This window comes from Hydractinia symbiolongicarpus, chromosome 8, assembly GCF_029227915.1.
Source record: "Hydractinia symbiolongicarpus strain clone_291-10 chromosome 8, HSymV2.1, whole genome shotgun sequence".
Lineage (NCBI taxonomy): Eukaryota > Metazoa > Cnidaria > Hydrozoa > Anthoathecata > Hydractiniidae > Hydractinia > Hydractinia symbiolongicarpus.
The window spans coordinates 4449559-4471284 of NC_079882.1; the positions used below are offsets into that span (position 1 = coordinate 4449559).

Genomic DNA, 21726 nt, shown 5'->3' on the forward strand with positions numbered 1-21726 from the left:
TTTACAAAAGAAAACAACCTTCAAAAAGTTTTCAATAAGAATAACGTTAAAGTCAGCTACAGTTCAAATGTGTATGTAATGTAAAAAAAATTAGCAAAGGCGCTATACTCGTATAAATGTGTACTGAACTGAATTAAAGTATATTTACCACAAATAAAGAAGTATGAATGTCACTATTAAGATTATTATTATTATTATTTTTTATTATTTATTATTTATTATTTATTATTTATTATTTATTATTTATTATTATTATTATTATTATTATTATTATTATTATTATTATTATTATTATTATTATTATTATTATTATTATTATTATTATTATTATCATTATTATTATTAACTTATTATTTCATAAAAATACAAAACACAAAATCAAATTGATACAAAGTGGGACGTTGTGTACGATATGTTTAGCCAAAAAAATCGCCAGGATATCAACCAAATAAAACTATCTAATTGAACAGCAGCATATAAATTTTTACTAATATATTAAAAATGTCATCAAAAATAATATAAAAATATTAATCCTTTGTCCATTATTTTCAGGCTTGTAATAATTTGATAATATCAGCATAAATCACACTATGTGCGTCTTCACCCCATACAAAGTCCATGTGATTCCAAACTTCAATGTTTTTAGAAAACACAATGTTCTTCAATTTAGGCTTCAAACCTTTGACATCTTCAGGGTCTGCTAACCAGTCGTTGGTTGCTGTGAATAACGCCACGGGCGTTTCCATCAAGCTAACATCATAACAGGGTGGTGTTGTCTGTAAAATTGAATTTAGGTGAATTTTAGAAAGGGTAATTTCTTGTTTATTTTCTTCGCATGAACTTAATTAGTCTGCAGCATACAAATTGTTTTTTTTAAACTTATGAATAAACACAGCAAGGGAAGCTATACATCAGGGCTATTTTACAGAGGTTAGAATAAAGCAAAGAATACTGGCGGAATAATTTGAAAAGCGGTAATATTAGTGAGATTACAGTATGGAAACTAGAATAGAAATTTCGTGAAAATGGGAGTTTCTACACCATATTGAATTGACGATACAATTTGAAACTGACGCCAACTGGTACTTTTTTATGGTAATTTATACTAAAGAAATTATTTTGCTGACTTGAATGTTTTAGTAGAAGGCGAGGATACTTAGTCAAAACCTTCTACCAATTACGACAAGTTCTTAATAAAAAGTGCATTCTTGCGACAATGATTTAAAATTGTAGCATACCTGGTTATAATATACAAGATTTTCAGCTTCTCCGTAATCGTATCTTTGAAATTTCTTGCTTTTTATTAACTGAAATTGAAAATTAATATAACTTTTACCTATCAAAATTCTCTTTTTTTTACCACAGTGTAAATCGAGAGGATTTTATTTGCAGATAACCTGCTGTGAGATGTAACAAATCTTATACCATAGTTATTGTGGCCTTTTACGTTACCTGGACAAAATGTAAGATGTCTTTAACAGATGTGCCTGCAGGAGTGTGCGAAACATAGATTGGTATGCGAGTGTCATTCAAGTTCTTAGTATCAAATCCTGTCATGAGAAATATCAAATCCGCACAATACTTTTCGGAAAAATGAGCAGCACATATTGTATCTGCTAATAATTTCATAAGCCAGTTGTTTGGGAAAAAATCTTTGATGCCAAGAATTTTGATTAAAAACTAAAAAGAAAAACCTATTATTGTTTTTGTTTTTACAAACATTAAAAACAATCAAATAAAAACTAGTTTAACTAGTCATACCTCAATCTCTGGAGAAAAATATGACATAATTTTAAGGGCGCCCTTTATATATCCAACTGTCGCTACAGGTGCCAAGGCAAAAAATGTTTTTACTTTTTTACCTAGTTCGGGCTGTCGTCCAAATTGGATGAAACCAATCATTGTCCCTGTGCAAAAGAGAAAAATAAAAACACATGGACATGGTGCTTGCACTCTGTTTAAAGTCACAGAGCAAAAACAGTCAAATTTTGTGGATTCCTAGATTTCCTGATTTTGCACACTTTTTTTTGGAAGCATTTTGTAAATTTGCAGCAACATTAATGCGTTCTTAAAATTCAGTTCTGTTATGCTGTAACACTTTTGATTTCAGAAGACATGCAAAAATTATAATGTGCGAACATTTCTGCTGAAAGATGTGTTGGTTTTTCATAAAATGTTTTTACAAGCAAGGTATGCAGATTCCAAAATTTTCTATTTATTCTAATGTCTTGACTGTTTCGATACTGTATTTCATGGTGATCAAAAAGGTTACCTTGAGAATGCCCTGTATAATACAACTGTGATGTATTTGATATTTTGAGGGCGTAATTCAGTGAGGCAGGAAGATCAAATTGTGCCATTTCATTGAAGCTAAAACATCATTGTTTTTTTTAGTGTATTTTATAGTTCCTTTAAGTGGTTTTTCACCCAAAGAAGATATGCTACACACCTGAAATCCCAAAATTTTGGGTCATCAGTGGTTAGGTTAACATGGCGTTTCGAATATGTGTTACCCCTGCTATTTCCAAGCCAAACATCATATCTTTGAAAGTAAAAAACAAAAACAAAACCCTACAACATGAGAGTGGGAAAATACGCAAACAAAATCACAGCAAATAAAAAAAAAAAAAAAAATAGGACACTAACAGTTTCTTCAATTTCTAACAGACTTTCGATAAAATAGTAACTAAAAAGAGCTTACCCAAGATCAGCCAAAATAAAACCTAAACTTTGCTCTGGTAGATTATTAACCCATGTTGCAGAGGAATCTATAAGTCCGTGTTGCAAAAACACAACTTCATGTTTTGGTGGCACTTCTTTTCTTCCATGAGGAATGCGTTGCAGGCTGAGGATATACCCATCTTCTGTGACAACATCATGGTTCTCACAAGGATATCCATGGTATTTTATCATTTGACTCTATATATACACACATATGTAAGGAAAAAGAAAATTTACACAGAATAAAGAAGAAAAATAAACAAACAGTAACAAGAAACTTACAACATTCATATGCTCTTCAGGTAAGTTGTCAAGATATTTCTTTGTAAACTTTATGTGAGTTCTAAGCGAGTCAGTGCCATATTTATGAATAACTGCAGGTGATGCCCACGCAAATGGCAACAGGAAAACACAGGCAACAAAACCCAGAAACATCTTAGAGCTTTTTTATAAAGTACTATCTCCTTTATTGCGTTTGTCTACATTAAATATAAAGTTAAAAAATACAGTATCAGAAAGCAACACAATACAATAACAAATTTTTAATGAGGGAACTTATAAAAACATGCTGTCTTTTTCAACAAGGCCTGAAAGTGCTTTTGCACAATTATATTTTAGAAAACATGTGATACATGATCATATAAATAATTTTCATATAAATTGCTTTTCCAAGTTCATATTTTTAAAGTTTACTCCCCCTAGCTTGACGAGACACATTTGCTTGACTCTATTTGTTGATATAAAACATGTACAACAAACAAAATGATACAAGGGTGGAACCAGTGTATGTTAGCAGTGTCAGTTGACTGACATTATTAATCAAAAGTAAAAAAAACATTACAGTACCATCGTCCCTCAGCCCCTATGAATGTTGAACTTTTTAGGTGAATTTTTTAATAAAAAAGCAAATTGACAGAAAGTTGATGGACTGTCTTGCAAGTTGATTGGAAAGTTGGCTAAAATAAAATGCTTGATTGGTATGATGACAATTTCTCTTATTTATGGAGTTAGAAGTTTGGTGCAGCTTGTATTTCCCACATAATACTTGTTACAGTTAGTAGAAATCAATACCCTGTAACAAAGGAAATAGTCGTACAAAAGATTTAAAAGTGATTTGTAGCATAAAAGTGATTTACAAAATAATTTAAACAAATAAGTTCTAGGTTATAAAGAAACGGAACCTAAAAATAGTTAAATCTTTTCCGTTGTAACAGAATCAGGTAACGAAACAGGTTCTCCAAAGGTTCTGTTTTGATTTAAAAATAAACTGCTTAAAGAAATTCCTGCCTTAAAAATGATTTTTTATATGTTATGGATAATAAAAAGTTTTTGATCGGGTTTATTGGATTTTTTTAAAAATCTTTTTTCGTTCTCAAGAAGCTTCAAAGATTTCCAGCTGACCTTATGACATCATTATTGATGATGCGATAAGGTAGTAAGCATAAATTATTACTTGAGATATCTTGCAAATTTACTTAATATCAAAACTTTTAAGCAGTGTGGACTTATGCTCTTGATGATATCTTGGCATGTGTAAAGTTTCGTAAAAAATGGCCTACCTTTAATTATAAACTTAAGACATCATTAAGATCCTAGATTTTGAATATTTAAAATCTTGAATAATTTGAAAACGAAAAAAAAATTTAAAAAAATTCCAAAGGGCTTGATAAACAACTTTTTATTCTCCACAACATTTTTGAGGCAGGAATCCTTGAAGTCTTTGCTTTCTGGTGTTGATACAAGTATTGCTGTGGTTGCTGCAATGCCACCTATATTGGTAAGAATATGCATCACATTAAGGTAAGGGCTTCAAAACATCTTGAAGTTTCACACCCCTGATAAAACATCTTACTAAGATCTTACTAAGATCTTACTAAGAATCTTACCTAGATCTTACAATATTCTTGATAAGATCTTCCAAGATCTTGGCAAGAACGTGCAAGATCTTCCAAGATCTTCCAAGATTCTTACAAAGAAATGTGGTAAGATCTTACTACGATCTTTCTAAGATTCTTAAAAAGATCTTACAATATTCTTGGTAAGATCTTACAAGATCTTTGCAAAAAAGTGCAAGATCTGTAAGATTTTACAAAATTCTTACTAAGAATTGTGTTAAGATCTTACAACATTGTTGATAAAATATATTTTAAATAAATTTTCAAAGATCTAACAAGTTCTTTCATTATTCTTTGTATGATCATACTGTACAAAATCTTACAGTTGCAGAGATTTTACGAATATCTTAGGGTTTTAATTAGAAATTAGAGAATCCTAAAAATTAATTTGTAACAAAAGCGTTGGACATTCTGATGATGACAAAAAATAGGATAAATGAGATTCAACAACTATATTTTTTATGAATATATTATATACAAAGAAAGGAAAAAAATCATTCGTTGGAATGTTGAGTTTTTTTCTTTTTCTTATCCTGTCCCATCTGATTTACTGATGCTCGGCACATGCACCACATCTTTTCAAAGTCTTTGGATGGGTACATGACTTTTATTAGTTCTAAAATAATACAAATAAAATGTATTTAAGTTATATTTCTAATAGTTTTAAACTGAGTGTATATTTTTTATCATTGTTTTCTAACATTGAGCAAAATATCTACTTTTTTTTTCATTTATAAGGAAATTGAGACTGAAATAAACTTGACTAAATTTAATTAAGTTAAATATTGTGAAGATGAAAAAATTAAAAGCATTTGATCAGAAAAAGAAAAAAAATGTAAATAATAATTGAGTGAAGTCCATTATTCACCTCCTTTGTTTCGATAAGCCCTAAAGAAATAAGGTATCGCCAATGATTTATTATTTTTAGAATGATTGCTATACCTTTCAACAAACCAACTTTGCGAACATCCAAAGTGATTTTTCCAGTTTTGGACTGTTTTTGTGGCTCGATGATGCCATTTAACAATTCCTCATCAGTCCACAATTTCTTGGCCAAATTTCGAGCGTATTTAAGATACTTATGTGGCACCCGAGGAACATCCAGCAGATTTGTGCCATCATCAAGTACCTAATAAAAACAAAGCCTTTATCAACTAAAAAATAGGTTAATTTTTTGGGTGTTTTTCTGGAGGATAAATAAATATATAAATTTCTTCATAATTGATGTACATACATAGTCACCACGGTTCAATTTATCTGCTGGGTCATTTGAAACCTGCCCCACTGTCGAATTATCACCCTAAAATAAAATATACAAACAAATCAATTACAAACAATTTTTACAAATTCTCTTTTTTTAAAAATATTGTTTAATCAAGTAAATTTAAAATACCTTATTGACAAGCTCTTGTAGCAATACATTTGTTTTCCTACATTCCTCCAATATTAATTTTAAGAGATCAGTCTAAAAATGTATGCGAATAAATATATATATAAAAAAACAAAAAACAAAAACATAAAAGTATATTTTTGTAACAGGTCTCTTTTAATATTATATACACATTCAGCTTACATCTTATTTCTCTTCAATTCTTGGTCGTGATGACCTTTTTTCTGAGGCAGGTGGCGTTGATGTGTATATAGGTTGATGTCTTCTCTAATGAATAAAATATTTCATTCTAATTAAAAATGCACTATAAAACATATGTTATCTTTTCCGAACTATCCACTTTAATTATTATTATTTTTACTTACATCAGTGGTTTCTTGAAACGGATCCCTTTGATTAATTAGCGCACTCACATTTGCCCCTGGCAATGTCTGTTTAAGCCGTAACTTGTCTTTATTTATTTCTGAATAAATTAAATTTGATAGTCAAACTCATGTGGGAATAACGTTTTTCCTTTTATAAGACCATCATTCAAAATTTAAACAATTTTTTTCCAAATTCATATATAGCTTACCTTCAGTTAGCCTAGATACTTTTGTTGGAGGTTCGTTTACAATAGATTCGTCGTCTGAATCATCTAAATTTGAAAGATTCCATAGAGAATTCATTAAAATAATTTGAAATGACTTGGTTTTAATTATACTTTCGCACACATATTGTCAACATGACATATAGAGAGATTTCTACCTTCAGAACCATGGTAGCTTGATTCTGCTCCTTTCTTTCTCAAATCATTTTCCAAATCTATGCATTTTTTATTGCACTCTTTTTCTGACCCTTAAATAATAAAGGTAAACATTTTATTAATCAATTTTATTGGAATCTTCCATCGAGGTAAATAATATTTAAGTACGTTCTTTGAGCATCAATTTTATTAGCAAAATTTGACTCGAAAGAACAAATGATAGAATCATATTAAATGACGTTTTTTAATTGAAATGCATTATGTGAATGATTAAATAATCTTCTTTTAGTCATAGTAATCTGTTTTATTGTTAAAAATGATCAAAAAAAGAAAAATAATAAAAATATAAATTAATACCTCTGAAAATGATTTTTGTTGCAAATGTCCTATTATCTTGGGTGAGGGAAATAACATCTCCTATGTTGTACCTCATAAACCGTTTTGTCATTCTGTCATTGAGAACCGTATAGGTTCCCTCCTCAGGAAACAATACAACTGTTCGGATTTCTGAAATTACTAAAGTATAAAAAACGTTTGGTAAAAGTAACAGCAGATTAAGAATGTGCATCTTGACTACCAAATAAAAATAACAACGTAAAACAACACCTAACCTTGATCAACATTTGAATTGCAAAGCTGTTTAGTTTGTAACCTTTCGCTGACAAATTGAGACATGATGATTGAATAACAGGAACAAAATTATCAGCGTCCGTTTCGTGTAAAATATGCAGCGTTGTGAACGCTTTTTTAAATCGTGCACACTTGATATTCGAAAAAAGAAGCGCGGTTTTTTAAACATTCGAAAAGGAGAAAAAGTATCAATTTTTTAAAGATTTTGCTAAGTTGTACTATCGCGTGCAAATTTCTTTTTATATAAATGTATTCGCGTGTATGTTACAAATGTGATAGATAATTTAACAAAAATCAATTTTATGAAATGGATGACAGTTTCGCAAGTGAGCTTAGCGCACCATCGAGTCCAGAAGTGTAAGTTTATAACTATTTCTTATTAGACGTTACATAACATGTAGAAACCCAATAGCTGATTTTCACAAAAATGGTTTCTACCAAAAGAAAATCAATTAAAGTTTTCTTCTTCTACTCGACTGACTTCATTCCCTCCATGTTATTATTGAACATTTAGGTTCAGGTTTCAAAATGACGGACAGCAGCAACGGTTCACTAGATGTAGACAATCCATGCTTGTTGATATTCCATCAGGGTAAGAGCAAAAAACCGCAGCCTTTCTTATTCAGTTTTTTGGTTCCTTAAAGGATTCTTTTTCCAAGTTCGTTCGGAATGTCGTTCGGAATGTTAAGATCACATTTTTAAAGTTTAAAAACGAAAAGCGGCGATAGAAATGTTTTTTTAGATTGCATTTTAAAAGTTTAAAAAAGAAAAACGGCGATAGAAATGTTTTTTTAGATCGCATTTTTAAAGTTTAAAAACGAAAAGCGGCGATAGAAATGTTTTTTTAGATTGCATTTTAAAAGTTTAAAAAAGAAAAACGGCGATAGAAATGTTTTTTTAGATCGCATTTTAAAAGTTTATAAACGAAAAGCGGCGATAGAAATGTTTTTTTAGATTGCTTTTTAAAAGTTTTAAAACGAAAAACGGCGATAGAAATTTTTTTTAAGATCGCATTTTTAAAGTTTAAAAACGAAAAGCGGCGATAGAAATGTTTTTTAAGATCGCATTTTTAAAGTTTATAAACGAAAAGCGGCGATAGAAATGTTTTTTTAGATTGCTTTTTAAAAGTTTTAAAACGAAAAACGGCGATAGAAATTTTTTTTAAGATCGCATTTTTAAAGTTTAAAAACGAAAAGCGGCGATAGAAATGTTTTTTAAGATCGCATTTTTAAAGTTTATAAACGAAAAGCTGCGATAGAAATGTTTTTTAAGATCGCTTTTTTAAAGTTTATAAACGAAAAGCGGCGATAGAAATGTTTTTTAAGATTGCATTTTTAAAGTTTATAAACGAAAAGCGGCGATAGAAATGTTTTTTAAGATCGCATTTTTAAAGTTTAAAAACGAAAAGCGGCGATAGAAATGTTTTTTAAGATCGCATTTTTAAAGTTTATAAACGAAAAGCGGCGATAGAAATGTTTTTTAAGATTGCATTTTAAAAGTTTAAAAACGAAAAACGGCGATAGAAATGTTTTTTTAGATCGCATTTTAAAAGTTTAAAAAAGAAAAACGGCGATAGAAATGTTTCTTTAGATCGCATTTTAAAAGTTTAAAAACGAAAAACCGCTATAGAAAAGCTTTTTTCGATCGTGTTTTAAAAATTTTAAAAAGCTGGACTCTTAGATTTCAAGAACTATTCACAGTAATGACTATTTTTACATATATACATAATCGCTTCCGTATCTCTTCGATCCTAATAATTAGTTTCATTTTTGTTTATTACAGCTCCGATGATGAAGATGAAGTGGTTTGTAGACAGCAAAATGTGAGGTAGGTTAAATCATGTAAAGTGTTTTAGAAATATATAAATATATAAATCATTGATTATGCTATTTTTTAAAATGAAAAATTTTTTTTAGGAAAGAACCGTCAATGGAGAATAATCCAGATCATTCTCATGATTATTTGTCAAGCGGCGAAGAGATCTTACCTGGAGATGAATATTATGCCAATAATATACAAAATGGTTAGTTTGAGTAGAGAAAGCATCATAAATAAGTAAAGTATCTCAACGAAATCCTTTTAACAATTTTTTTTATTTTGATGTTTAGAATGCTTCGAACTTCAAGATGCTACGAATGAAATACAAATGCTTTCAGATACAGAAAGTGGATCAAGTACATTTGGAATATCTGAATGCAGTTCCCATGAAACCGATTTTTCTGAAAATGAAATTCTAGCAAATGAAAATGTGGACGAGCTCTTATATGAAAATTCGAATATCACTGTGTTATCTTTCAGTCATTTGCTGCTATTGTTTTCTGTCAAACACAATCTGTCTGGTGAAGCAACTAAAAATTTGTTGAAGTTATTTGCTACTGTATTACCGGAAAACAATAAATGTCCTCTCACTATGTCAAAGCTCAAAAAAATATCAAAGCAATTTCAACACATTACCAAGTATGTCAGCATTGCCACAGCCAACTGGATAAACAATTGCATTGTTTTAATGAAGTATGTAGGGAGAGTCATCCAATACAAGATGCACTATCCTTTTACATCCTTGATATTGAATCACAATTGAGAAGTATAGTTACAGGTAAGTTGAATAAATTTGAAACTTTATTTTTATTAGTGTCAGTGTGTTTAAAGTACATACATGAACGAAGTAAAACAAAGTTTTTATATATTTTTTTTTTATATATTTTTTATTTTATATATTTTAATATATGTTTTATTTATATTTAGAGAATCATTCACATATTGTTGACTACAAGAGTAAAAAATCCATTGATGGAAGTTACAATGATATAGTCGATGGTAGCTGCTATCAAAACAAAATATATGACCACTGCTATGTAACATTGGTTTGGTTTATTGATGGAGCGCCACCAATTAGATCAAAAAATGTTCAAATGTGGCCAATTACAGCATTTGTCGTTGAATTGCCAATAGCATTGCGATATGCTTTAAAGAATATTGTCTTCTGTGGCTTATGGTATGGAAATAAGAAGCCTGAATTTGATTTTTTTCAGCTACATTTTGTGCAAGCTGTCAAACATTTGAGGGAAAATGGTTTCAATGTTATGGTGAATAATCAGAACATTTCCTTCAATTTGAAAATACAAGCAGGGTTAGCTGACTTGCCTGCAAGAGCAGCTTCTCTTAATTTAAAACAGTTCAATGGGAAATTTGGATGCCCTGTATGCTATCATCCTGGGCAGAAGCTATGTAGAGATTCATTAGTATGGATTTATCCATATCAAGATGAAAACGAAAGGGCTGTTAAAAGAACACATGATGAATTGGAACTTCATGGGAATGCAGCTGAACAAAACAACACCATATTTTTCGGTGTCAAGGGAAGATCTGTACTACTTGACATAATGAACTTACCAGACGAAATTCCATTTGACTACATGCACTTAGTGGTAGAAGGAGAATTTAGAAGAAAGTTACTTAATTATATTTTACCTAGAAATGGTTTCCTTTATAAAGATGCCTTGTCTATCATCAATAGTAGCCTGACGAAAATGAAATATCCTCATGATTTCTCAAAGAAAACTTGCACAATTAATGAGTCAACAATAAAGCGAGCAAAGGCTGGGGAACTCCAGTTACTTCTGCTCCATGTCATTCTGCCACTATTGAAAGGTTCTATTCCGGATAAAATTTTCTGCCATCTTGGTCTTTTTGTCACAGCAATTCAAATTTTGAATGAAGATACTGTTACTGACCAAGATGTGGATTTAGCAGGAAAAATGCTAGAGGAGTACCACAAGTTGAATTGTGAGTTATATGGACCTGGATCACAGACCTTCACCAATCATGCGTTACTTCATTTGGCAGAACAACGTAAAGTACATGGATGTCCTTTAGTTTTGTTGTCCAATTTTGTTTTTGAAGGATTCATTGGAACTTTGAAACGACAATTCCATGGCACTAGAGAAATAATTGATCAAATGGTAACCAACATCTCGACCCTCTAGTAGATCAAGCTGCAAAGATAATTTAAAACTAATGTATATACATATCTTGAAAGTATCAAAATTCTTATTAATTTAATAAATATTCTTTAATGGCTAAAGGCTTTCAGTATCTTGATAAGATTGTGAGAATTTTAGGTGACTAGAGTTTTATCAGATTTTCAAGAATCTTGATAAGATCTTGACAAGATATTAGCAATTTTGGTTACAAGAATTTATAAGATTTTTCGGGAATCTTGATAAGATCTTGATAAGTTTGTGATAAGATCTTGACAATTTTTGGTAACAAGAATTTATAAGATTTTTCGGGAATCTTGATAAGATCTTGATAAGTTTGTGATAAGATCTTGACAATTTTTGGTAACAAGAATTTATAAGATTTTTCAGGAATCTTGATAAGATCTTGATAAGTTTGTGATAAGATCTTGACAATTTTTGGTAACAAGAATTTATAAGATTTTTTGAGAAACTTGATAAGATCTTGATAAGTTTCTGATAAGAACTTGACAATTTTTGGTGACAAGAATTTTATAAGATTTTTCAAGAATCTTGATAAGATCTTGATAAGATCTTGTAAGATATTATTGAATAAGATTTACTAAGTTTTCTTAAGATTCTTAACAAGATCTTACAAAGATCTTGTAGGATCTTGTCATAAGTAAGATCTTACAAGATCTTACAGGATCTTACAAGATCCTAATAAGATTTTATACCAGGGACCTTACTGGTAAGAGGGTTGCTATTTGTCATAAGTGCAGTTGAGGATTACTTGTCTCAGTCCAATAACACTGCATCTCTTAAAAATTTTGAGGTTCTTCCATCTGAGCCTATTAATTACATTTTGAAGCTTAAAGAGTCTTTCTTACATAAAGTGAAACCATAATAGAAAAATAACATCAGCACCTTTGTATTTATTCAGTTAATTAATTTATACTTTTTCCACTTAGGTTATTGTAGAGAGTAATTTTTATAAAACATGTTTTCAATTCTTTTTATACTTGTTATCAGGCTATATTTAGTCTTCGCTAAGAAGTACTTTATTAAGTCCACAATTTAATAGCAATAACATTAAAAAATTATGGGCTTTAAAAGATATTAAGACGAAATTTACTTTAAGTTATTTTTAGCATGAAAACAGGAACCTAGGCAAAAACGGCATTTTTTGTGTGACAAGGCAAAGTTTTCAGCATTGTATTAAAATCACACATACGAAGTAGTGTGATATGTTGGTTTACCCTTTCATCGCGACGGCGAAGTTCAGGACATTTTCATCACGCTGGATTTGAATCATTGTTATAGCTCATTTCACTGGATTGAAGAACCTCTACTATTCCTTGCGTAAGCGGAAAGCTTGTGTTGTTGTGCTTTGCTGATATAAAGTTATATAAGGATATAAAGTTATGGATAAGAGGTTCCTCATTTTTTATCTAAGCACGACCCTTAGTTAAGATGGAAAAAGAAGCTGTTATTGCTGTTCTATCTCTGGGTTGTCGAAATTTTGAAAGCAAAAATGAAGGAAAGTGAAAAATGTTTTTAAAATCAAAAATCAACAATTGTAGGATGACTTGGAAGGACGCTATCTTTTTATGTTACATACGTTATATTTCTTTCTGTCTGTAGAACGAAATTTTCTTTCTGTCGGTAGAATACCTTATAGCTAGCTAGAATTTTCAGAGTTTATGCAGGGAAGTTTTTTATTTTTAATTTTAGCAAAACAAACGAACAAGGAAACAAACAAACAAACCAATTTTATTATGATGTATATATAGCTAGATATGTATTTATGAATCGTAGCTAAGAGTTTTTTTGCGGATAACTTGTTGTGTTTAACCGGATAATTAACATAAAGTTCCAATTTTTATATAAATTATCAGTCATGTTTTGATTTCATTCTTTCACATGCGCTCCGACAAAAGCACAACTCATATTCGGTTTTTATTTCTGCATATTCTTTTGAAATGAACTCTCTCGCGCAGAGAATGACAGTTTGCACACAAAAATATGTATTTTTAAAAACAAGCACCTGTTAGGAGGGATAAGAATGTTTAAAGAAACTTAAAAGCATGCAGAAGTTTGACGACCCTCGTACTTTCTTAAAATCTTATTCAGAATGTATATCAGAGTTTGGCTTTATTCTTTACTAGTTTTTCTTCCTCCTTTGACACACCATGTTTTAATTATTTTCATGAACATTTCGATTTGACTTAAATTATTTCATTTTATTTATCCACCTGATACTGGATAAAGTAATTATTTTTCCCATTGATATCCAGATCAGTTTCCTAGCTTCACATTCTTCTATTTTGTTGACATACTGGTATAATCGCCAGTGCATTATCGAATACAAGGTTCTTTTTGACATCCTTAAATAAATGTGTCCGTCCTTATGATATATCACCATGTAATAGTACTCCAATTGTTATTATTCTACCAAAGTGTTTTAAGCAATATATTATTTTTAATTGACTCCACATATAACATGACATCTATATATTAATACGCCTTGTGTGTGTGTGCGCACGGTGAGGCCACGTCACACAAATCACAGGTCACTTTCTTACGACGTGGCGTTACGCTAAAATTTACCAAGTTAAAGAAAACGCAAATCAGGGGGTTACTATATAAATATTTAATTCTCTTTTCTTATTTTTTTTTTAAAATAAAACTCTTTTTCCTTACTCATTAAAACTAAATTTTATTTTAATTTCAAATGGTTTTATTTGTTTTTTTGTTGTAAAAGCCCCGCTGGTCGTTTGGGATAGAATAATTAAATTTTACCTCCGGTTTACCATGTGCGCGCCGTATCTCACGGAAACAAAGTTTATTAACTGAAAAATGAAAACCGAAGCGAAGAAAGTTGTCTCTTTTTCAAAGTAATCCTGAAAAAAGTTATTTCAAACAAGGTTTACTCATCACGAGGTTAGATTAAAGCTTATTTGTTTCTTCTATCTTTTTTGTGTTCTGGGACCGAAGTTGCTTTCTTTTAAAAAAACTATCGAATTCGAATGATAATTCGAATCTAAGAAGTAAAGAACAAAACTGTTGTCATTGTAGAGCGACTGTTGATGTCGAGCAAGAATAAAAAAAGTTTATGTTGTTGCCAGAAATGTCTGTTATAAAGAAGAAAAACGTACGATAATATAACGTCAAAAAGAGAACTGATTGGAAATGTATCAGACAATTGTAGCTAGCTATACATTTTCAATTTGTTTTCTTTGGGATGAAGCGAAGTTTAATAATCGAAGTAAAAAACTGATTGGTCTTTTATCCAGAGACGCTAGCTAACTGAGAAAGCCAAAGAAAGGCAGGTGTGTTGTTTAGTTTATCTGGTAAAGAGATAAGTTTAGGTGTGTAACGTTTTTTTTAACCGTTTTAACTTTCAGAGCTCAGCTTTTCCTTTAAATTTTTAGTTCCTTGTTGCGTCTTGAGCTTAAATGCGTTTTCTTTTGACACAATTTTTATAAGAATCTAAAATGTAAAGCGACGTTTTTAAGCCGTTTACACGCTTCCAGCTAAACTTTCCCTTTAATATGAAGTTAAATATGTTTTGTCTTTAGCCTGAACATATTTAACATTTTTTGTAAGAATATACTCTAAACAATGGGTCAGAATATCCTAAGAATATGTCTAAGCTTGGTTGTTTCTTTTAATATAAAAATTTGTATGACTGAACCTCTTTCTCTCCAAAACAATGGGCAAGTACACCAGGGAAAGCTAAGAACATGAAGGCGGAAACGAAAAAAAACACTATTCTTATAAAATACAGCGTGTATATAATAGAGAAGAGTTTATATAAAATGTAGAAAGTATTTTTTCGTTGTTACTGTTTTTAACGCTACGAAGTGGTTGATGTCGTTATAATAAACCTTAATGTAAACAAAGTTAAATCAATGTTTACATCTGTTACGTTACCGTTTAAAATAATATTCGATTCTTCAATTCGAAAACACTGCATTGTTATCATGCACTGCACGTTTGCGCATTGGGAAGGTTGCTATATGTAATAGACTAAATAGCTAATTTGGTATGATGCATTAGAATCTGTACGTTGTGGAAACTTTGCAATAACCTTATTTGTGTGACTTATCGATTTTTTCTAATGTCTGGTATACCATTTTCCCTTTTATATTTCGGGCATGGCAAAGCAAGTATATAGTTTTAACAGATTTGTTAGCCACCTTCGATTTTGTTAAACTTTTTGCATTTTTATGTTGCTGGACATGCTTATATTTTTAAGCGTTCTGTTTCAGCGGGTACAAATATAACGCAGATTGTGAGCAACTTCAATCCCAGGGTTTTTTTCTCCTTTATTGTTATTTTTTTATTGCTGCACATATTTATTTTTTTGGACGTTTTGTTTTAGTGGTTATAAACTAGAATAATACAAATTGTGACTTTTAAAAATTCATATTACTGTGTTGTATGTTTTTGTTTGGTATCCCTTACATCGGTTTAATGAGAGATTCAGTGGATTCCCCCACGGGTATTCAGCTAGTTTTGTAAAGTAATTACAGAAACTTTTTAAAAAGATTAGGTGGACCTCAATCAGGGTGCACTTTTTTGATTTTACACTTTTTTTGATTTTCACTCCAAACACAGAGAGAAAAATGCTCCCCAAAATTCTTTAGCTACTGGGAACCTATTCAAAGTATTTATTATAATATTTATCAATTATTCAGCATTTGATAGGTAAATTGTTTAACAATTGCTTAAAATTTTAGCATTTTGGGGCGATTGTTTAAATATGGGAGTGTTTGAATATAAAAGAAAACATGGTCTCCCAATTACTAAATAAAGACAAAATAGTTATAGAAAAAAAATATGAGTTAAAAGAGTTCACATAGAATTCCAGTATTGAATATGATATTTTATTATAGAGGGATACGTTCATATGTTTTTTCTTAAAGGAGTGGTGATTTACTAGGCGACTCCAATTTAATTAGTTGTTCTACCGGCACGAAAACAAAAAATAATTATATCAAGCAAAAAAGTTCAAAGAAAAAAAGGAAAAAAAACAAGTTCTCATCCCATCTCCAGTCTTTTTCAGGAATATTTGAGTAGATGTGCGATGATCCACATGTGTAAATCAAGTAACGCGTGTAATGTAAAACGCACGTGCAAAGAATGTTACGCATGCGTAACGGGCTCCAAGGTTATTTTTTGTTGTGCATTCATTTTGCGGTAGAAAAGTAAGGGGCGTTTTAAATCGTTAACCCTAAACATGATGATCGAGCATCTACTGGTATAGAGACTCTCTCAATCTTAACCGCCTTTTCCACATGTCCGAAATGGTATGCATGACTATACCGTTTTTTTTTATTTTTTAGGTCATCACAAGCAAACATATGCCTTGTTTCCAAATTAAAAAAATCTTTATCCACATGTTTTAAAACTTCAAAAACAAATTATACCGCACATGGGTTTCGTTTTTACAGGCATAAAGAAAAAATCCATTAAATTCGGACCTGCTATGGTTTCCAATTGTTTTGGTAAATGAAGATATTATCTACAATTAAATTCATGATAAAATGCTAATTCCACCTGCAAGTGCAGTTTTGCAGACTTGCTTCATCCGCGCTCTATCAGCGTTCACTTCCGCATTAGTTATGAGCTGCATGGCTGGATTTCTTGTGTAAGACCTGGTTAACTACAACGAAGGGGCCAGGCAAAAGAGATTTATGTCTACATGGTTCTTTTAATTAAGTTAGGAGTCGGTGAATTAGCTAGGATGGTCAGGTTGGCTATGAATAGGCTTGCTCGTGGATTAAAAGAACCAGGACTATTCAATAATTTCTGAGATCTAAAAGTGTCCGACCATGACGGAAATCTATCAGACGTTTTGTCTGACGAGAATTATTTCGAGGACTGCTATCGCTGGCTACAAAATGGATTTTATAGGTTGATTTTGAAAACTCGATATTTATTTTTCAAGCGTGCGATTAATCACACGCCTGAAACGATTTAGGCGTGTGTCAAGGCTTGCGCGTGTGATCGCACGCTTCTCCTGAAAAAGACTGCATCTTGTGAAATATAATGAGCATAGAAGATAATGTTATTTTTTGTTGGTTGAATGTCAACAAGGTGAATCAATAATGGTACTTTACTTAGGACCACTGTTGTTAAGGCCACTGGAAGTTGATTCTTTGTTCATGGTGATTTGTAGCGATAAAACTAAAATGCGCAATGCGCTAATTTTGTAATCACAAAAATAGTTTTGTGGTTAAACAGACGTTTTTAAATTTTTATGTGATTTACGGTACTGTGAAAAAGTTTGTTAACATTGTGATTCGTGTTTATTTCATGTTACGCATGAACCACGATAGCCCACGCTGCATATTTTTTTTAACAATCGTGGACCTCACAATCATGAACAAAAATTAAACATTACATCGTGGCGTCCATGATAGATAACTTCTATTATAAACAGGAAAGACTGTATTAGTTCATCAATTAAATCAAAAAACGACACCAAATAAAATAAATTAACACTTGTTGTTTTAATTCGTTGTCATAAAGTTAGTTACATAATAGATTTTAATCGTTCGTGAATCAAAATGCGATATAAAAAAACATTTCATCGCCGCTTTTCGTCTATAAACTTTTAAAATGCGATCTTAAAAAACATTTCTATTGCCGCCTTTTGTTTATAAACTTTTAAAATAAATCTTAAAAAACATTTCTATTGGCGCTTTTCGTTTTTAAACTTTTAAAATGCGATCTCAAAAAACATTTCTATCGCCGCTTTTCATTTTTAAACTTTTAAAATATTTCTTAAAAAACATTTCTATTGGCGCTTTTCGTTTTTAAACTTTTAAAATGCGATCTAAAAAAACATTTCTATCGCGGCTTTTTGTTTATTAACTTTTAAAATGCGATCTTAAAAAACATTTCTATTGCTGCTTTTCGTTTTTAAACTTTTAAAATGTGATCTAAAAAACATTTCTATCGGCGCAGACAAATTTAACTTTTCTAGACAAATCACATTTCGTAAAAATACGATCGCGTCCATGAGGAAAAAGTATACACCAAACAAAAACTATGAATATGCTTTTTTAAATTGATAAAACTTGAAACAAACAAGTTAACTTTAATTAAAGACTTTTTTGTAAAAAAAAATTAAATTATACTGGCTATAAAAATCGTGGAGCTCGCGAAAATAATCGTGGGACACACGATCCTTCGTGGAGATAATAATATTAGCATGGTGGCCACGATAGAATGTTTGAATGTTTATTATACATAAAGACCACAATTTTATTGTGGTTCGTGTGCACCACGCTCGTTACACAAACACAATGTTAACAAACCTTTTCACAGTACTGTATATCAAAAATTAGCTACTTTCACTAAAATAGTTATAATACAAGCGAAAAACAAGACAGATTATTGTCGTAACACCCTCCTTCATTATGATAATTACATATGTTTGAAAATACACTAGCTAAAATGTAATACTGCAAGACTTTTTGACACTTGATTCCGAGAGTTCACCTAACAACATTGCAATTTTAAATAATGCTTTACCCCAGAAAAGCACTCAAAAAAGCGACACATTCTCCAAAAGCATCACATGCTGAAAGAAAAACCCCAAATATTTCAATGATAACTTTACAAAATAAGTTCAACAAATCAGGTAAACTACAAAGTGCATGAAAATGGGAATGTTGTATTAGATAGATAAATAGATGTGCATATATTACCTGCCTAGCCTTATTAATATCAAGGGATATAGCTTGCTTAATATTTCCAGCACACCCCCATGGCTTAGACGGGGAGTCCTGGAGTATTTAATTCTCATTTTGAGCTACGAAGACCAAATTAGTATCCACACTCTACCAGACAACTCGCTGCAGCAATCAACAACCAACATAGTGTTCAATCCCTTTAATTTACCTCAATTTGGTTAATCCAAGGCTATTATGGTAACATTCACTTGCCCCTATTGAATTGCCATCAACGTGTTTTGCACTGTGAAAAATGCGCAACGGGAATTACAGGGAACCTGAGGTATAAAATGATGTTAGACTTATGTTACATACATATGTTGTATAACTTAAAAAGTTGGTTAACAAGACTTTTTAAATTTTTTTTAAGAAGCTCTTTTTGTTCTCAAGATATTCACATTTAAAGAATTTCAGATTAAATTATGGTGCACAAAATAAGATGTCATATTTAAGTAATAGCAAATTATAATGTTTTTTGTCAAAACCATTTTTTAGCTGCTTACAAAAATAATTTAAACTTTTGAAATGGAACCAATGGATTTCTGGGAGATTAGGAATTAAATTCAAATAGTCTAGCTATATATTTGTGTGTAAATCATCAGTAAATTTTAGTTCAACAGGTTTTTCGATTTCCTTGATTTCACAAACAATACTGCTGTTTGATCTTTTCAACTGCTTAGAATATATTTACTTACCCACAGAATACAAAAATTAGGCTAGCTTATATCCGCTAGCTAGAGCGACTCAAAATTACTCATTCTTCAAACAGTTTCTGTTATTTTACGATACAAAAAATATCAAAATATCGTTTGCGTTACCTTTCTTATGTGGCAGCTAAAATAAACAAAGTCACAAGATTAGCTGCAACGAGACGAGGCATGCTTGGAAAAAGTTTTAAATGAGACGGCTCGCGCGCGATGTTTCTGAGGTATGACTAGTAAAGTTTTGCTCATAAAAGTAAACAGGGAGGATATTAAGGAACTAGATTTTAGAGGAAATAGATAAAAACTTTGAATTCGTTTAAAATATAATATAAATAACCAGAAATAATTTTAATTTTTCATTATTTATATACATTAAAATCTAATGATTTATACAGAGAAAAAGGTGTTAAACTCCATACTAATATTAAAACATATTAACTTTGCTAATAGCGCAAATCGCAAACCACCGCGCAACACATGGTAGGACCTAGTAGGTCCGTGTGCAGGCAACGACTTCACTTCAAAGCGTAGCTAGCTATTAGGAGACTGTTAATTTGACTTTCGTGTCTCCTGCTCCTTTTAACCCTGCATTTATCTCCATGTCATGTTAATCAAACATATTTTTGTCCTATTCCCCCTAATCTTTGATTAACTAGCATCATAGATGATAGATGAATACACCTTTTCGATAATTCGGGAAAACTAACACTCCATAGCAGCCATTTTGCGATTATAGGAGGTAAACATCACACATTTATAAGAGTTTATTAAAGAAAAAACACGTTTTTTTGTTATAACTTCTCTTGTTGCTTTTTTATATTTAATGAAAAGTGCACATATATATATAAGTTGTATGTTATTATTATTAACGTTTCCTAAAAATTTGAAAGAATTCGATACGAAGGAAGTTATAAATAACTGGAGGAAACGCGCTTTCGTCTCTGAAAAACTGTTATAAAAACATATTTTTTACCTCCTTTCTTCCAATATTGTAAAACGATGGATAACCGTAGGAACGCATGTACAATTCAATTATTGTGAAGGCCAGCGCGATGGTTTACTTTTCAGAGTGGTAAGGTCTTTTTCTTTGGCATTTGCGTAGCAGGAGAAAGATGCTAAAATTTGGTGAAGAGAGGTTTTTTCCGGGTGGATTTCTTCTCACAGAAATTTTTTTGAGGTTTTAAACTATAATGGAGAGTATAGCTAAGCTAGATTGATGCCTTTTGATTTATTTGAATTTGTTTAAAGCCCTATTATTTGTGCCTTTGCATGACGAAATAGACTAGAAATAACTTTTCTGCACCTAGTCTCTCCATCTTTTTTTATGCTACAGATGCTATGTAGAGCTGAAAGAGCTTGTTCTCTTCCAGTTGTAAACGCCATCTTAATTGGAAACCCCTTTGGCCAACCTGTTTGCATTCGGGCAGACCAATTTGCCCATTTAACAAACGCTGAAATTAATATTATTAAGGTAAAATAAATAATGATTCTAGTTGTCATTGCAACAAAGAAAAGAGCAAACTAATTTTTTTCTTTCTTTTATCTACTTTTGAATATCTGTTCACTTTAAGTCAATTTTGAAGTGTTAAAATATCTTAAAAAAATCTCGTACAATTAAAAAAATGTTTTTGAAAGACTTTTTTGGAATAAAAGACAAAACTGCAACCAACTCGCCTCTGGTACTTTTTTAGAAATTATATAAGTTTTTTGTTTACTATGAGTTTATAATCAGGACGTCTTGTTTTAAAATCGGACAGGAATTATCACACTGTTTTAAATCGGGATGAAGTGTTTTAAAACAGAACAAACATTTAAATTAAGGATGTCTTGTTTGCAAACAGGACTTTATTATTATTATTTTTTATTTATTATTATTGGAATATTTAAACAGGATACAAAGCGTCAGCTACGTAAAATTTTATATAAAATTTACT

At 30.8% G+C, this 21726-nt stretch overlaps 3 protein-coding genes across 3 annotated transcripts; 1 reads left to right on the forward strand and 2 right to left on the reverse strand.

The window, feature by feature from the left end:
* Positions 1-440: 440 nt before the first annotated feature.
* LOC130654377 (gastric triacylglycerol lipase-like) lies at positions 441-19988 on the reverse strand. The gene is made up of 9 exons (XM_057456942.1): positions 19907-19988; positions 3004-3200; positions 2702-2919; positions 2450-2542; positions 2273-2370; positions 1762-1907; positions 1453-1680; positions 1239-1307; positions 441-776 (listed from the first exon to the last, which is right to left on the reverse strand). Exons 2-9 carry the CDS (start codon positions 3154-3156, stop codon positions 549-551), a joined length of 1233 nt encoding a protein of 410 aa, XP_057312925.1. The 5' UTR covers positions 3157-3200; positions 19907-19988; the 3' UTR covers positions 441-548.
* On the reverse strand, positions 5054-8219 carry LOC130654378 (uncharacterized). The gene is made up of 10 exons (XM_057456943.1): positions 7363-8219; positions 7109-7267; positions 6754-6843; positions 6581-6643; positions 6372-6469; positions 6190-6273; positions 6010-6081; positions 5851-5916; positions 5559-5745; positions 5054-5232 (listed from the first exon to the last, which is right to left on the reverse strand). The coding sequence occupies exons 1-6, from the start codon at positions 7424-7426 to the stop codon at positions 6193-6195; spliced, it is 555 nt and encodes a 184-aa protein (XP_057312926.1). The 5' UTR covers positions 7427-8219; the 3' UTR covers positions 5054-5232; positions 5559-5745; positions 5851-5916; positions 6010-6081; positions 6190-6192.
* LOC130654376 (uncharacterized) lies at positions 9636-11629 on the forward strand. The gene is made up of 2 exons (XM_057456941.1): positions 9636-9977; positions 10127-11629. The coding sequence occupies exons 1-2, from the start codon at positions 9779-9781 to the stop codon at positions 11365-11367; spliced, it is 1440 nt and encodes a 479-aa protein (XP_057312924.1). The 5' UTR covers positions 9636-9778; the 3' UTR covers positions 11368-11629.
* Positions 19989-21726: the final 1738 nt, after the last annotated feature.

Coding starts and splice junctions, on each gene's coding strand:
- LOC130654377 (XM_057456942.1), bottom strand. CDS start 3,156: ATGTTTCTGGGTTTTGTTGCCTGTGTTTTCCTGTTGCCATTTGCGTGG. Junction 2,371..2,449: donor CCAAAATTTTGGGATTTCAG/GTGTGTAGCATA, acceptor ATGATGTTTTAG/CTTCAATGAAATGGCACAAT. Junction 1,908..2,272: donor TTATACAGGGCATTCTCAAG/GTAACCTTTTTG, acceptor TCTTTTGCACAG/GGACAATGATTGGTTTCATC.
- LOC130654376 (XM_057456941.1), top strand. CDS start 9,779: ATGTCCTCTCACTATGTCAAAGCTCAAAAAAATATCAAAGCAATTTCA. Junction 9,978..10,126: donor ATTGAGAAGTATAGTTACAG/GTAAGTTGAATA, acceptor ATTTATATTTAG/AGAATCATTCACATATTGTT.
- LOC130654378 (XM_057456943.1), bottom strand. CDS start 7,426: ATGTCTCAATTTGTCAGCGAAAGGTTACAAACTAAACAGCTTTGCAAT. Junction 6,844..7,108: donor AACAAAAATCATTTTCAGAG/GTATTAATTTAT, acceptor TTATTATTTAAG/GGTCAGAAAAAGAGTGCAAT. Junction 6,274..6,371: donor CGTTTCAAGAAACCACTGAT/GTAAGTAAAAAT, acceptor TTTATTCATTAG/AGAAGACATCAACCTATATA.